This window comes from Girardinichthys multiradiatus, chromosome 5 (assembly GCF_021462225.1).
Source record: "Girardinichthys multiradiatus isolate DD_20200921_A chromosome 5, DD_fGirMul_XY1, whole genome shotgun sequence".
Classification (NCBI taxonomy): Eukaryota; Metazoa; Chordata; class Actinopteri; order Cyprinodontiformes; family Goodeidae; genus Girardinichthys; species Girardinichthys multiradiatus.
In genome coordinates this window covers 39957734-39975797 of record NC_061798.1, presented here as the reverse complement: position 1 = coordinate 39975797, position 18064 = coordinate 39957734, and the positions used below count along the sequence as shown (strand labels likewise).

The window sequence follows — 18064 nt, the reverse complement described above, 5'->3', positions numbered from 1 at the left end:
GTTTAAAACAGACAAAATCGCGAGTGTGCTTTCACTATTAAAAGTCTGTTTATTCCTTAGAGAATGAAGAACCTTAGCTTCAAAAAGACTTCCTTAAGGCTGCTAGGCAGTGTTAAAGCTCAAAAGATTAAATGACAATGTTCCTCTACTCCCTTTAGTCTTAGTGTTTTCTGCTGAAAGTCTTACTCTCTCGTGCTTTGTGACACCTTAAATGAAATACAGAAATGTCTAGGAATGTCATGGAAAATCCAGTTTCCTTTATAAATAGCTTTCTACATCTCTTTGATCCCTTAATCTTCATTTTTAAACATTTCATTGATACTGAACATAGATAATAGCCTCTTCCCTTAGTTAAAACTTCCACATCAAAGAAGCTGGCTGTTTCAGCTACCTGGTGGCGGTTTCTGTGTGTTTACTAATTGGAAATAATTGCATTTTTGAGTTTTTACCAAGATGGTCGCTTTTCATGGCCAGTCAAGCTGGAAATCGTCCGATTCCAGTCATCAGCTGTTTTTAGGATTGATTTTAGAAATTTGTAAACATGATTATATATTTATATGTTGTAAAAAACATATATGATCCTAGCCTGGCTATTTATGAAAGAAAGTTAAAAAGAAAACACTTTATCATGTATAAAAACAAAGCTCTGGGGAATTAAAAACATTTGTTTCAGCAGCTGAGAAAATAACACGACTTTTCTATCAAACTACTTGGAAATGATGACAGAGTGGGGATGAGTTTTATTTATGAACACATACTATGCCTCCAAACTTTGACTGCCTGTTTTTTATAGTACAGACATATGTACCTATATGTACTACAAACTTTGACTCCCAATTTATTGGAAGGAAAAGCTTCAGTCTTTTAAAGCTGCAATTAACAATGTTTGACATCCTGTGTTTTCCCTTGAGCTTTTCCAATATGTGAATGTATAATTTTTAAATTTTTTTTTTTTTCACTGCAACCACCAATTTTTTTTCTTAAGCTTCTGCTATTTTTAGAACCCCCACAACAAGTATAGATTACTGACCATAACCCAAAGCTATAGTTGCCTGATGTAAAAAGTATGTCTATTGTGGTATTTTATCAAGACACAAAGACATATTTTCAGTATTGAAAACATGTCTTAACAACTGAGAAAAAAATATATCAATTTAGATGACCTAAACACATTAGACAGTCCTGCAAAACACTTTCATATACACAGATAAATCAGAAAAAGATTAAAATAAAAACAATGTTGTTATTGAAATACATTATTTTGTAAAGTTTTGTAGGGACAAGTGAAAGGATCCAGAACCAGATCCTAATCTTTATTTAGTATTTGACCAGCTTATAAATCTAAGCATCCTAGTTTTGCCTCAAGTTAAATTTTAAATGTTCTCATCAAGAGTACTGATTTTTTTATTTTTTTGTCTATACCTTGGTTACCAAAAAGTGAATTTTTGCCCACATGATCAGTTTCCTAAAATGTAGTAGCAATGTTTCAAAGTGCCCTGATTGACAGCTCAGAAGTAGCTCTGACAAAAAATGCTGAATACAACAAATTCTCTCTAGCCAGGTGTTATGGTCTGTTCTTACAGAAAACAAAACAGAAAAGGACAAAAACAGACATTGAGTTGTATGCCTATGTGTCTCCTAGACTTTTATTGGTTTATAATGTGTTTTATGCTGGGACAAACAAATTTCCACTTGGGAGATCAATTAAGTTTCAAAGTCAAGTCAAAGACAAGTGTAACGAAGGGCGTCAGAAACATGATTCTACACTTTTGTTTACCTTTACAAGCTGAAAGAATGATCTCAGAACTGTGTTAACCAAAATATGTGCAGAAGACTCATTTAAATTGACCATTTTAAAGGATCTGTTTGTAATATCTCACAATGTAATGCAAAATTTTTGTCACCTTTAGAATACAGGTCCTTCTCAAAATATTAGCATATTGTGATAAAGTTCATTATTTTCCATAATGTCATGATGAAAATTTAACATTAATATATTTTAGATTCATTGCACACTAACTGAAATATTTCAGGTCTTTTATTGTCTTAATACGGATGATTTTGGCATACAGCTCATGAAAACCCAAAATTCCTATCTCACAAAATTAGCATATTTCATCCGACCAATAAAAGAAAAGTGTTTTTAATACAAAAAACGTCAACCTTCAAATAATCATGTACAGTTATGCACTCAATACTTGGTCGGGAATCCTTTTGCAGAAATGACTGCTTCAATGCGGCGTGGCATGGAGGCAATCAGCCTGTGGCACTGCTGAGGTCTTATGGAGGCCCAGGATGCTTCGATAGCGGCCTTTAGCTCATCCAGAGTGTTGGGTCTTGAGTCTCTCAACGTTCTCTTCACAATATCCCACAGATTCTCTATGGGGTTCGGGTCAGGAGAGTTGGCAGGCCAATTGAGCACAGTGATACCATGGTCAGTAAACCATTTACCAGTGGTTTTGGCACTGTGAGCAGGTGCCAGGTCGTGCTGAAAAATGAAATCTTCATCTCCATAAAGCTTTTCAGCAGATGGAAGCATGAATTGCTCCAAAATCTCCTGATAGCTAGCTGCATTGACCCTGCCCTTGATAAAACACAGTGGACCAACACCAGCAGCTGACACGGCACCCCAGACCATCACTGACTGTGGGTACTTGACACTGGACTTCTGGCATTTTGGCATTTCCTTCTCCCCAGTCTTCCTCCAGACTCTGGCACCTTGATTTCCGAATGACATGCAGAATTTGCTTTCATCCAAAAAACGTACTTTGGACCACTGAGCAACAGTCCAGTGCTGCTTCTCTGTAGCCCAGGTCAAGCGCTTCTGCCGCTGTTTCTGGTTCAAAAGTGGCTTGACCTGGGGAATGCGGCACCTGTAGCCCATTTCCTGCACACGCCTGTGCACGGTGGCTCTGGATGTTTCTACTCCAGACTCAGTCCACTGCTTCCGCAGGTCCCCCAAGGTCTGGAATCTGCCCTTCTCCACAATCTTCCTCAGGGTCCGGTCACCTCTTCTCGTTGTGCAGCGTTTTCTGCCACACTTTTTCCTTCCCACAGACTTCCCACTGAGGTGCCTTGATACAGCACTCTGGGAACAGCCTATTCGTTCAGAAATTTCTTTCTGTGTCTTACCCTCTTGCTTGAGGGTGTCAATAGTGGCCTTCTGGACAGCAGTCAGGTCGGCAGTCTTACCCATGATTGGGGTTTTGAGTGATGAACCAGGCTGGGAGTTTTAAAGGCCTCAGGAATCTTTTGCAGGTGTTTAGAGTTAACTCCTTGATTCAGATGATTAGGTTCATAGCTCGTTTAGAGACCCTTTTAATGATATGCTAATTTTGTGAGATAGGAATTTTGGGTTTTCATGAGCTGTATGCCAAACTCATCCGTATTAAGACAATAAAAGACCTGAAATATTTCAGTTAGTGTGCAATGAATCTAAAATATATGAATGTTAAATTTTCATCATGACATTATGGAAAATAATGAACTTTATCACAATATGCTAATATTTTGAGAAGGGCCTGTATATTGAAAGGACTTAAAGTAGTATTAAATGAAAAATGTTGAAATTATGTCACAACTGAACTGCTTTGTTCAGGCAGAGTTTTTGTAATACCGCTGCTGTGTTTATTGAAGCTTTTGGTATCGGTCTCTATCTGTCTGTTTGCTTTTCTTTGCTAAAAATACATCAGAAAAGAATGATCATCTTTATTATGTCGTTTTGAATTTTTATTTGTGTTCCAGGAGCGTGATGGCATGCGTGCTTTGCTGGAGTCTTATGACAGTGAGCTGGCATCAAACGAGTACTCTCCTCAACTGAGCAAACGAGTCAAAGAGGCAGAAGAGGTTCTGCAGAGGACGCAAAGTCACAACACAGAGATGGAGGTGTGTGATTGCTTTCTGGGTGTCATTAACTTTAAAGTTTTCAGAACAAACTTATTATTTGGAATAAACTGCCAGAAAACTGTAAAAGCGCCGAAACCCTAAGTTGCTTTAAATCCAGATTAAAAACTTATTTGTTTAGTGTGGCCTTTGACTGTGCCATCTAGGCATGATTAGTTGCGTTTTCAGTCCAATTTTCCTTTCATTTTCTTGTCCATCATTCTATTCTATTCTCTTTATTTTATTTTACTTTTTTAAATTACCTCTGTTGTTTGATTTAATCATTTGATTTGTTTTTCTGTGTCTGTATCTGTGTTTATTGGCTTTGTGATTGTATTGTAATTGTATTTACAGCGCTTTGAGTGTCTCGTTGCTGAAAAGCGCTATATAAACAAACTTACCTTACCTACCTATTTACTCTTCTTTACTCACTTGCATATTTCTTATGCTTGATGTTCTTTGACATTTTTTTTATTAGTTGTATTGTGTACACTGACAGATTAATCTAAAAATTTACATTTACTACTGATAAAACTGGACACAGGGAACCTATGCAGAAGTTTGTTAGTAAGTGGTCTCTAGCTGTATCTATTATTCTACGTACATTTTCACATTTTGTATTAGAACATCTATTATTTTTCTTATTATTTTGTCAATTCAGGCCCAGCTTACCAAGGCACAGCAGGAGACGGGGGTACTCAAACTACAGCTGCAAAAAGTACGTATACACTGGCTTCGACAATTTACCAGATACCCCTGGTGAAGATGCATTAAGAGTTCAGTTAAAATAAACGTAACTGAAGACATCTTGAAACATTTAATTAATAGTCCATGACTTGTTGTTTGCCGGGAGTACAAATATGGCAAAACAAAGATGCTGGTTTCTCTTATCCACATAAAATGGGGAAAATCTCAGAACATGCCATTTCAACGGTTTAAATAGAACAATAATTAAAAGTTTAGAATAAACATGACAAACAAGGTTTATACCAGGTTTATTTTTGCACCAAACATAGTGAGCAAGAGAGGTTGCACATATTTTCAAAGTTCAGTGTTTGAGAATTAGAGCAATAAAATGGATTTACCAAGTCACCATAATGCGTTTTAGACGGTATTTATACATAATCCAGGTTGTTTTTAAGCCTTGCCATGAAAGTGTTTTCTGTCCCACCAGAGAGTACAGATGTTAGATCAGATCAGACTAAGACTAAGCTTCTTGGAAACAAAAACTCTAGTTGGGTTCTTTAGTGAAACTAAGGATAAATATGTGGAAATTACTTAATGACCACTGTTAAGTATGGTGGAGGGTCTATGATGCTCCATCATCACTGAGTCTTTCAGAAGAATAATTATCCAAAACATAAGCTGCGTTTATTTTCATTTATCCTGTCAAAACCGAACAGTTGATGCTAAAAAGGTAACTCTTAGGATCTCTTCAGTGCTGAAGGAAGTTTGTAACATTCACATACATTAAGGAAAGCCTTCATTTCTTCAAATCTTACAAAAGGTCCTCGGAGGACTGTGGTTGGTTTTTATTTGTGCCTGAGAACGTAAAGAATTTAAAACCCTAAAATATAACATTAAATAAAGGATTTACTACATTTTCTCCACATACGTAGACAATTTAAAATCTATTACAGGTAAAGTTAACAGAAAATATGAGCTATAGGCTATCTGAAACTGATACAACTGAACTATACCCTCCCACATAAATGTTCCTGGTAAATGGAGAAAGGTGGTACTACCTCCTTACCAGGGCCTTCTTCTGGGATACATTTCTGCCCTGGTAGTCAGTTTTGGTCATGGTGAATTGAGTATAAACACAGGTAGGTAATATTCACCCTACACAACTACTGTAGTTCCTGAAAAAAGTTCTAGTAATGACAATACACAGGCAAATATTGTTTTTTTAGATACGACATATACAGCTTACTTTGGTAATACTTCATCACACTTCATCTCCAGAGATGTAAAAAAAAGTTTTAACTATATACATTTAAGTAATGTTATAACCAGCTATTATTTGGAAGCATCAGAGCTGGACAGTAAACCTTTGAGTCTTTGCTCACCTCTGCATTTTCCTTTTTTTCGCTGCTCCTTGTTGCCTAGGTAACATCAACACATCCATAGCAATGAGTAGCGACGCATGAAATCCACCTGTCTGGTATAGCAGTAATTACTTATTCGTCATGGGAAGACTTTAAGAGGGGAGCTGCTGAAAGACGGACAGATACTGTCAGGAAGAGGAAAATTGGTTGGCAAATGTAAATGAGACATAACTACAGACCAAAAGCAGCGAATAACTGAGACACAGACGGATTAAACCGGGGGTAGCAAAAATGAATTGGACCTTATAAAACACAGTAACAGAGTGTGTGTGTGAAGGATCTGCTGAATGCTGAACTTAGTTGATAACATAGAGTTCAGAGAATCTGTCTGCAGGCTAAAAATTTCTGCCGGCGGTACCCTCAAAGATGGTGTGATGTTGTTGCATCAAGATAATTTTATTTTCTTCTTGTCTGTTTTAGGTGGAGCTTGAGTTGGAGACTGTAAAGAAGCAGCTGGTTCCTGGAGCGGACAGCAGCTCTTTAGTGAACAAAGAAGAGGTCAACATACTGAGGTAATAAACTTATACAACCAGTTGTAGTTACTCACGTTTTCTGCAGCATTTGAAAAAAATTTAATATTAATTTTCTCAGTTTTAAGCCTTTAAAAAGTCATAAATATGTTCAGTTTTTTAACACTACATAATTAATTATATTTATTTACCTTTGTATATTTGAAAATCCATGGCTTCTTCCTTTTTTTAAGTGAAATGCATTGGCTACATTTTAGTGTGCTGTGTGTTATATTTTAAAATAACTGGAAGATGCAGGGCAGCAAACAGGACTTAAGGAAAGCCATTTAACAACAGATGTTTCCGCTTCTCCACAAACCAGGAAAATAATTCTGCTCCTAACATTTTTATTTGGTATGGGAAATTTATATCGAAATGTCATTGTGACATTATCCACCACATGCTGGAAAGAACATATTTATCAAAGTTTGTCTTGAAAAAGGGATTTCAGTAACTGTCTCAAATCAATTTTCAATAAGCTTAATAAAGTTGCATAACCCACATGAAAAAGCCAGGGAGTTATATGTCAGAGCCAAAAAACTACAGATTGGGTTAATAAAGTCCATCTCGATTAATTAGAATAACATTAAAAAGTTGATTTTATTTAAGCAATTCAGTTCAAAACATAAAACTCGATTTATAATGTAGATTTACTACACAGTCAAATATAGCAAGGTTTTTTTATTTTTATTTTATTTTGATGAACAGGGCTTACAAAAACCCAGTTTCATGCTGGGATATATTTTAGCCTATTTAAAAATATGTCAATGTTCTTTAAACTGATATGCACTCAACATTCTGGTTGAAGCTCCCTTTACATGAATTACTGCATCAGTGCAGTATGGGATAGACATGTTCATCCTGTGTCCCCACTCATTGTTAAAGAAATCGAATTCAATTCAACAGCGTCCTGGGCTGACTTTGGACTTGATCAAACACAGAGGATCAACACCAAGGTTATCCCTGTTGTCCACACATCTTACAACCCGTTTTTCCTTCCAATCGACTTTCCATTAATATTTTGTGGATATAGCACTCTGAACAGCCAGCGTCTTTAACAATGACCTTTGTGGCATAATTTTGAGTTTTCAGAAGCTGTAGGCCATAATCATCAAAATTTTGAAAAATTAAATAATGAGTTGAATTACAGAAATTATCTTAGCAATGATAGTCTGATTTACCGAGATGCGATTTTGTACTTTTTTTTGTTAAATTTAGTTTACTTTGAAGGTTCTAAAAGGGCAAATATCATATTTGCCCTTATAAAACGATCACCTGTAAAAAAAATCTAAATATGAAAAAATGATAAGCTTTTTCCAGTTTTCTGTTTCAAAGCAGATACGTGATTTTAAAAGCTCAGTTTGACAACAAAAAAACCTTTGTAGCCTCACGACTACCAAATGACAGGTCATAATGCATCTGCAGTCTATCAATAGCAACAGATCAAGAATAGAGGGAGCACTTTTGCTACATAAATAATCTACACATGATCTGCAATTAGGAATCAACTCCATGAAAATAAACTGCCAGAGTTTCTGTTAAGATTTTTGCCCCAGAATTATGAAATAATTAGAATATTGGATTTAAGGAAAGTAACAATCAAAACCTGAAGGGAGAGGACACCACAACTGATGCCACGACTACAGCAGATACACTAAAGTATTTGTGTACTTTTACATGTACATGAACTTTGACATCCCATTCTTAGTGTATAAGGTCCAATTTGTTGATGGACCATTGCCAGCAATAGCAATTATAACTGTTCTGTAAGCATCTTCCACAAGGTTTAGGAGCCTGTTCACAGTTAGATGAGGAAAACCAGGGTTGCAGCGTCCGTTCCAATTCATCTTAAAGGTGTTCAAGAAAGTTGAGGTTAGGACTCTGTGCATGCCAGGCAGGTTTCTCCATGCAAAACTTCATACATCTGCAGCCATTGAAGTGATTGTAACACCAGAATCCATTAATTTGGTGTTGTGATCCAATACTTTTGGCAATATAGTGTAGCTCCAGCAGGGAGTAAATCCTGTTGAAGCTATTGGTGTCGACATTAAACGGACTAAGACTGAGGTATTGACTGCTGTTGTTTTTGAGCCTAAAGTTTTTCGGGTAAGAAAAGGCTTTCTTTGTTTATTCTGTGAAAACACATATCATTAAAAGGGTCTCTAAACGAACTATGAACCTAATCATCTGAATCAACGAGTTAACTCTAAACACCTGCAAAGGATTCCTGAGGCCTTTAAAACTCCCAGCCTGGTTCATCACTCAAAACCCCAATCATGGGTAAGACTGCCGACCTGACTGCTGTCCAGAAGGCCACTATTGACACCCTCAAGCAAGAGGGTAAGACACAGAAAGAAATTTCTGAACGAATAGGCTGTTCCCAGAGTGCTGTATCAAGGCACCTCAGTGGGAAGTCTGTGGGAAGAAAAAAGTGTGGCAGAAAACGCTGCACAACGAGAAGAGGTGACCGGACCCTGAGGAAGATTGTGGAGAAGGGCCGATTCCAGACCTTGGGGGACCTGCGGAAGCAGTGGACTGAGTCTGGAGTAGAAACATCCAGAGCCACCGTGCACAGGCGTGTGCAGGAAATGGGCTACAGGTGCCGCATTCCCCAGGTCAAGCCACTTTTGAACCAGAAACAGCGGCAGAAGTGCCTGACCTGGGCTACAGAGAAGCAGCACTGGACTGTTGCTCAGTGGTCCAAAGTACTTTTTTTGGATGAAAGCAAATTCTGCATGTCATTCGGAAATCAAGGTCCCAGAGTCTGGAGGAAGACTGGGGAGAAGGAAATGCCAAAATGCCAGAAGTCCAGTGTCAAGTACCCACAGTCAGTGATGGTCTGAGGTGCCGTGTCAGCTGCTGGTGTTGGTCCACTGTGTTTTATCAAGAGCAGGGTCAATGCAGCTAGCTATCAGGAGATTTTGGAGCACTTCATGCTTCCATCTACTGAAAAGCTTTATGGAGATGAAGATTTCATTTTTCAGCACGACCTGGTACCTGCTCACAGTGCCAAAACCACTGGTAAATGGTTTACTGACCATGGTATCACTGTGCTCAATTGGCCTGCCAACTCTCCTGACCTGAACCCCATAGAGAATCTGTGGGATATTGTGAAGAGAACGTTGAGAGACTCAAGACCCAACACTCTGGATGAGCTAAAGGCCGCTATCGAAGCATCCTGGGCCTCCATAAGACCTCAGCAGTGCCACAGGCTGATTGCCTCCATGCCACGCCGCATTGAAGCAGTCATTTCTGCCAAAGGATTCCCGACCAAGTATTGAGTGCATAACTGTACATGATTATTTGAAGGTTGACGTTTTTTGTATTAAAAACACTTTTCTTTTATTGGTCGGATGAAATATGCTAATTTTGTGAGATAGGAATTTTGGGTTTTCATGAGCTGTATGCCAAAATCATCTGTATTAAGACAATAAAAGACCTGAAATATTTCAGTTAGTGTGCGATGAATCTAAAATATATGAATGTTAAATTTTCATCATTACATTATGGAAAATAATGAACTTTATCACAATATGCTAATATTTTGAGAAGGACCTATAAATGATGATTAGCTTCAGCAGCTACTCGTGTTTTTTCTGTGTTAGAGATAAAACCCATAGGGTGCCGTTTGTTTTAGGTCTCCAGGCTACTGCTTTCATAAAAACATTGTTCCGGAGCTCCTGTGTTTTCGCTGTGTTAACTGTAATTTGACCAGGATGCTTTGCTGTCACAACTGTGGACAATGGGTAATGAGATGATGCACAAGTTTGGTGTTGACAAGCCATAACTTGTTAAACAATGTATATAACATGGCTGCATTTTTGTGCTTTTTCTTTATGTAAATGAATAGAACTATTGTAAGAATGAACATAAGTAAAAAAAGAAAAGCTTGATTGATGATTTTTCTTTTACAAAGTTTTCAATTTAAGATACTGAAGTCTGCAAAAATCTGAATAATAAAATTTGAACATCTAAGTCAAATTGAATTCATGGTTGCTCCCATGGTGGTTTATTAACTGACCCAGACCTCACAAACTTGCTTAACTAGAGCTGTACTTCTGAATAACTCATCCTATCAGTTACATGCAGTTGATTGTTTTTTTCTTTTGATAATTGTAAATATTTTGTTTGTGCTTACAATTTCCAGGCAAAAAATTGAAGATTTAGAGAAAGACCGACAGCGTTTGGAGGAGCAGAATAACATTCTGGAGATGAGACTGGAGAGACACAACCTGCAGGTAGGCACCAAACTTCCCTCCAACTGGTTTTTGTGATGGATTTACTCGTCTGGCACAAAGGAACCAATTTAATGACCCCAAGGGTAGCGGCCTATCCTGCATGCAGCTGCGGATTGATGCACGCAGACATATCTCATATCTGACGGTTTTTCAAGCACAATTGAACCAAGGTGTCATTACAGCAGCACCTATTGGAATAGTTACAGAACCAAAGGCAGACTTTTAAAAACCATCCTTTATTGGATGAAAGGGTTACAGTGGGCATGCTTTGGGCTGGGGTGAATAAATTTAGTTGTTAAGTTTTAAATGAGAATAAATTGCGATAAAATAAAATTAATCCTGCCAGGTTTAGGAATCAAACACTGCTGACACAAATGTACGTTTGATTGAGCTACTTTAATCTTGCAAAATTAGTTATTAAGCTCTTGGCTACACCTGTGCCTGTTTTTTATTTTTACGATGCTTTTCCCTCATACAGTGTCTTGCAAAAATATTCATCCGCTTGGCATTTTTCATGTTTTTCTTTCCTCACAACCTGGAATTGAAATGGATTGTTTGAGTTAGGGCCATTTCCTTTACAGAACATGCCCACAGCCTTGAAGATGTATTAGTTCCTTATTGTGAAGCAAAAAAAAAAAATAAATAGGACAACATAACTGCTAACTTCAGTGTGCCTAACTGTTCACCCCCCCCCTAAAGTCAGTACTTTACCAAGCCATCTTTTGTGGCAATTACAGCTGCCAGTCCCTTTTGAAGAAATCTCTATGAGCTTGCCACATTTTGCTGCTTTTTGTCCATTCTTCAAAGCAAAACTGCTCCAGCTCCTTCATGTTGGATGGTTTTAGCTTGTTAACAGCAATTTTCAAGTCTAACAACATTTTCTCAATTGGATTGAGGTCTGGACTTTGACAAGGCTATACCAACACATTTAAATATTTCCCCTTAAACCACTCAAGTGTTACTTTTGCAGTATGTCATTGTCCTGCTAGAAGGTGAACCTCCATCCCAGTCTCAAATCACAGGCAGGCTGACAGGTTTTGCTTAAAGACATCCCTGTATATAACATCATCCATCTTTCCATCGACCCAGACCAGTTTTCCAGTCCCTGCTGCTGAAAAACATCCCCACAGCATGATTCAACCACTACCATGTTTTACTGTGGGGATGGTGTTCTTGGGGTGATGGAATGTATTGGGTTTGAACCAGAAATAATGTTTTCCTTCATGACCGAAAAGCTCAATTTTAGTCTCATCTGACCGGAGCACCTTCCTCCATACATTTGGGGAGTCACCCACATGCCTTTTGGCAAACTCAAAACATGCCTTCTTATTTTTTAAACTAAGTAATGGCTTTTATATGGCTGCTCTTCCATAAAGCCCAGCTCTGTGGAGCGTACAATTTTTTGTGGTCCTATGGACACATACTTCAGTCTCTGCTGTGGAACTCTGCAACTTCTTCAGGGTTACCTTTGGCCTCTGTGCTGCCTCTCTGATTCTTGCTCTTCTTGCCCAGTCTGTTAGTTTTGGGTGGGTGATCCTCTCTGGGCAGGTTTATCGTGGTACCATGTGCTTTCCATTTGAAGATGATGGATTTGATGGGGCTCTGGGGGAACATCAGATTTTGATTTTTTTTTTTTAAACCCCTCCCTGACAGCTTTTTCCCTGACTTGTTTGGAGAGCTCCTTGGTCTTCATGGTGTGATATCTCTTGCTTAGTGGTGCTGCAGCCTCTGGGCCCTTTCAGAAAAGCTGTGTTAATACTCACAAATCATGTGACACTTAAATTGCACACGGGTGAACTTAATTTCACTAATTATGTGACTTTTGGAGGTTATTGGTTGCAGCAAAACATTTTAAGGGCTTCATAGGAAAGGGGGTGGTTACATATGCACATGCCATTTTTAATTTTTTTTCTTTTTATGTATTTTTTATATACTTGTCCGATTTTTACTTCACAAACTTAGACTGTTTTATGCAGATCCATCACATAAAATAAAATTAAAAACATTTAAATTGCAGGTAAACTCTTTTGCAAGGCACTGTTTACAGCTTGTGTAGGAGAGAGTGCATGTTTCTCAGTCCGGTTCTGTAAATCCCCCCAACTCACACTGTGCCAAACTAAGCCTACCAAGGCGCTTTAATGAAATCTGTGTGGGCAAGCGTGTTGGTTCCATTTAGCCGTGGTGTAAATGAAATCTATGTCTCTTCAAGCATGACCACTACCTTCAAGGCAGCGGTCAACTGACTGCGTGAAGGAGTGTGTTTCTGCACAGGTTTCAAGGTCACACAGTCAATAGATCGGGTCTGTTCTTAAGAGTTAATTTTTACGTCTCCTCCATGGTCTAATGCGCACCAAGAGTCCTCCACGTCAGTCTGCGTTAAGTGATGAGTGACTGTATGGAGAACCATTTTAGGGGGGAAATCAATGGCTGGACAAGTATGAGTGACTGATATTCAGAACCGATTGCCTCAAAAACCTCACGATGATAACCCATAATTTACACCCTGTCTTTGTATTTTATCACTCTCTCCACCATTCATTGTCATGAAACATGTCATAAAATAGCTTTTTTTTTCATGGAGATTGCTGTAAATTGACTGAGCAGCTCATCAATATATCAAGGTAGCAAGCCATCAAATATTTTTTAAAGGATTAGCAAAAACCTGTTAAAGCCATTAAATGTTCAGCAAAGTGTGAAGATATACGGTTGCTAAATAGTAATTACCCTGTTATGGCAAATTGCTGTCACTGAAAGTTTTCTGTATGATTAACAGAAACACAAGACTGCATTTTGAAATTTGTTTGGAACCAAATGTATGAACATTTTAGCTTTAGCAGATTTAAAGTGAACTTCTTCATGACTGTAAAACACAGCTGAGCTTTCCTTTACTTCAACCCACTTAGTTTCTTTTGTTTACTCTAGAAGGTTCTAGTGAGGATAAAATATATATGAATAGGGACTTACTTCCCAGCCTGCACAGTAAAGACTTCAAATCAGTTCATAATGTAGAGACATTAACCAAATATTAAGTAAAATACAACCAAACAGCCTGCCAGAAGAACCATAATCCAACCATTACTGTTTTAAAATAAATAAATGCTTATATTTGTCACAGTTTAGATAAAACGTTAATAAATACATTAAAGAAAAAAACTAGGACACTATAAAAGTCTGTGTTTTTTATATATATTTGGGCATATAAATATTAAATATCAATACTGAATAAACAAATGCAACACTTTGTAAAACATTTTGTAAAGCTTAAACCAAAATGTTAATATTTGGTGAGGAAAAAATTAGGACACCCCCACATTTATTTCCGCTTAAAATGGCTAAAATTACATAGAGGCACCTGTGATAAGTGCACATGATTAGAATGTTGTTACTCAGCATTTTGAAGGTGGTTTGCACCATTTAAACATAGTTGAAGTGAAAGCCAACACCATGTGGAGATTTAAGAGGGGTCTGAGGCCTTCAGAAAGAAGATTGCAGCTGCTGGTAGGAGTCTTGTAAAACTTTAAAAAGAGGTCTCAATGGAATTTCCAATGATATTCCTATTTGAAATATAAAATAAGAGGGTTTACACTGGTGCATATCTTAAAACTGTTGCTTTGTTAAACTTTTATTTATTTATTATTCAATTAAACCATTTAGCACTGAACTGTCCGCAACACATTTGGACAAGTTGCTACACACCTCCTTGGAGTTTCTCTGAAAGATGAGCCTAAGAAGACTCCAGTTTCTAAACTGATCTGTCCTCACCAGCAGTGGACAGGCCGAAGGTCGGACAGCCATATTGGGGAGCCGTGCTCTGCAACGAGAGAACTGCAGGTTGGGGGAGGACTATGAAGTGGGCCTGTGTTTGCAGTCAGACAGGAACTGTCACTGGCAGTACCACCAGGGCTCTGAAATGTGAAGGGACTGAGTCTATAGCCTTACAGGAGGAAATTGCAGAGAAAAATGCCTGAACATAGTTTTTTAATTTTTTCCTGTTTTTGCACATTGAAAGAGAAATACTCCATCGTTTTTGTAAATATGTTCAATAATGTTCAAACTTTATATTTAAAATGGTGTTTATTTTTCTCTAAAACCCAAACATTTTGTAATGTTTGTTTTCCTTCACTTACCTGTTAATGCACTCTTTTATGACAGAATAAATTGTAAATAACTGCAAATATTGAACGCTCCATGTCTTCTAGAAAAATTGGTTAAACCATTAACTCAGAGGAAATTTTCTGGCTTTTTTACAGTTAAATAGGCAGAAAAGACCAGATGGACATTTTGAGGTTTAGGTGTTAAAAGGTTAAGGTATCTGCATGCTTCAAGGACTTTGCAATGTTTGCTCACTCTTTCAGAAGTGCTTTAAACATGCAATGTTGTCGGGCCAGGGTCTTCTGAACACTTTCATTTTCCAATTATAATGAAGCCATTATTTTGCTGATTAGGATCTATACTTTACAAAAAAAAAGCGAAGCTTTTTTCCATTCTCTGCTTTTTTCCAAACAGCTTAAAGTTGCTGATTTAGGATGTTTTATTAGACTAAAACACCAGTTATTCCAATCACTATGTTTCACTGTGGGTATGGTATCTATTTATAATGCACAGCATTTTGTTTTGGTTTTTGTTAACCAAACACATCCTTTGGGATTCTAAACCTGAAACTTTGACTTTGGTTTCATCAGACCAGGACACATTTTCCCACAATGTTTTGGGCTACTTACCTAGATAAACATGGATGTTGTATTTTTAAGAATAGGCTTCTGTCTTGCAACCTTACCTCAAAGTCCAGACATACGCAGAATAAAAGAGATTGCATGATGTTGTACACCAACAATAACTGCCAGAAATTCCTTTAGCTGTCTCAGTGTTGCTGTAGGCGTCTTGTCAGCCTGCCTGACAAGTTTTCATCTTGTTCATCTCGTTCTCTGTAATGTCAATGTTGTCCCATATTTTCTCCTGCTTTTCTTTCTTACCAGTGCTGTGGTTTATTGAATAATGTCAGAATTTTCTGTACCCTTCTCTTGACGATACCTTTTAACAGTAAGACCCTATTAATGCGTTATAACCACAACCTTTACTGAAGAGTGCTTATGAGTAAGAATTTGACACCAGGAAAGTCCTGTGGTGTGCTTGTTTGTTTTGCCTGCTTGGTTGGGACTTTATTTATTTATTCCGTTTGGTGCGGTTTGATTTCATATTGTACTTTTTTCAAGTGAACTATAACCTGTAAACAAAGCCAAAAGTGTGACGATCATGCTCTTATTAGACAGAAATGACTAGAGCGGGTCAGAGCTCACACCTGGAAATGAAGAAAAACTTGTTTAATGCATCTCGTGCCTTTAGATAACTTTGGCAAAGTTTAACGTGGCATTGTTAGAGAGACTTCTCGAACTCCCTCCCCTTCATCTTCTCGCTAAAGATGCCGAACACCACCGCATTCTTGTGTGTTTTTTCTAGTAGTTGGGTCATGTAGACATCTACCAAAATATCTGTGAGGCACCCCATCTCCTTGTTGCTAATTATTTGTAGCATCCATGCAGTACTAATGTTAGCAACACTGAAGGGCTAATTTGTCCCATGATGCCCTGCTCGTTAAGTCCAAAAATGCGTTTGTTTCTTGAAGTTGGTCCCGATTGAGCTAGTTTGTATCCACACCAAATCAAACAAGTCTGTTTGGAAGACCGAGACCACCTCAAAAAGTGGGTCACGGTCCAGTTATTTGGTTCGGACCAGGATTCGCTTGAGTGTATTCACACCTCCAAGGCGGGACAAACTCCGGTCCGTTTATAGAACCCTAAATGTCAGGAAAGTCCTATTAGGACAATTGAACTTCATTTTGTTGTAATCAGATTCACTATAATTAAAACAAAAGGTCCTTCAACAAAGTACTAGTGTAAGCATTTGTACAGTTAAACAACTAGCTTATTGAACCTTTTTTATGTTTTAGATTTTTCCACATAACAGATTTGAATGCTTTTTCATAACATAAAGGTGGATAAAGTTTTGAATTTGTCAATTTTTTACAGGACAATAATCTGGTATTGTAACAGTGGCACGTTTTCTATCCACTGTGATTCACTGCTGCACTTAAGAGTTATTAAAATATGTGTAAATGTTTGGTTTGCTCTAAGCAACCATTTTTCTTTTCTCATGCATGCCTGCTTTTTCCTCGCTTGCAGACAAACAAGCTTACATCTTCAGACAGAAGCAAATGAAAACTTCAGAACTACAAAGCTTTTATCTTATTTTTAGGAACAACTGGATTCTCAGTTTAACTCCAGTGTTTATTATTAAAAAGAACAAAAATGAAAAAAAAACTTAAAGCAAGTTGGCTGACATGTTTTTTTTTTTTATATTTGCAAAGCACTACAGATCAGGATCAGGGTTCCTGATCAGTTTTGAAAATGGTGGAATTTGCTTCATTCATTTTCCAGGCTTGGATAAATAAACCAAAGAAGACCGAGTATGAAAAAAAAGTTTGATTAGTCGGACTTTTTCCTCCTTTCATTTTCTAAAGGACACAGGAATGCTTAATTAATTTAGTGGGTTTACATTACTCATATTAAATTTACATCCTTTTAATTATGATTTCCTAAACCACATGATAATTTCAACATTTGACCCAGCAGTATTTTGCTTTTTTACTTATTAACCGAATTCACACTTTGTCAAAAATCGAGGGGCCATTTTACTACCTGCTTGGTCCCTAGAAACATTTAAATCCAGGTTGAGTTGGATCTGTAGTTGTTAAACTGTCTATAATGCCAAACAAAGCACCGAAACTACTACTTTAGGACTAAGACAGAGCTACCATAATCCACAAACATTCTTTTGAGAATCTGCATTTAATCTGGAATACTCCGTTCCATATGTGTTGCAGAGGTATAGATTTAATGGAGCTAGTCTAAGTTAGTCCAGATGTCCTATTAGGTAACAATATTTGACTAATATTAAAGCATTTCCAAAGTTAATACCTTATTTTAAATATCCAGATTTATATATATTTTTTGATCTACCTCACTAATACTGGAAATGGCCAACTCTGAGTCTTTTTCCCTTAGTTGCAGTTTCCACACTGAAGAGTATTTTCAGCACAACCTGGTAGCATTTGGTTATGGTGCATTTACTGATCAGTTTTCGACTGGGCCACCACAGGTCAGCGCCAATGCATTTCTAGTTGAAGCTAAGATGTATCAGAATGCCCAGTTGAATTGAAAGTAAATAAGTTATTTATGTGTTCAGTCATGCCTACAGTTCAATTCAATTCAATTCAATGATACTTTATTGATCCCCGAGGGGAAATTAGAATTCCAGTACAACCCATCCA

General features: G+C 37.5%; 1 protein-coding gene across 4 annotated transcripts in view; it reads left to right on the top strand.

Moving 5' to 3' along the window:
• Positions 1-18064, top strand: part of mad1l1 (mitotic arrest deficient 1 like 1) — a 120224-nt gene that overhangs the window by 33224 nt on the left and 68936 nt on the right. For all 4 annotated transcript variants that reach the window (XM_047364622.1, XM_047364621.1, XM_047364624.1 and 1 more), the window contains exons 12-15: positions 3745-3885; positions 4544-4600; positions 6411-6502; positions 10647-10737. In XM_047364622.1, coding sequence (XP_047220578.1) covers positions 3745-3885; positions 4544-4600; positions 6411-6502; positions 10647-10737 — 381 coding nt within the window. The remainder of the gene's footprint in view (positions 1-3744; positions 3886-4543; positions 4601-6410; positions 6503-10646; positions 10738-18064) is intronic.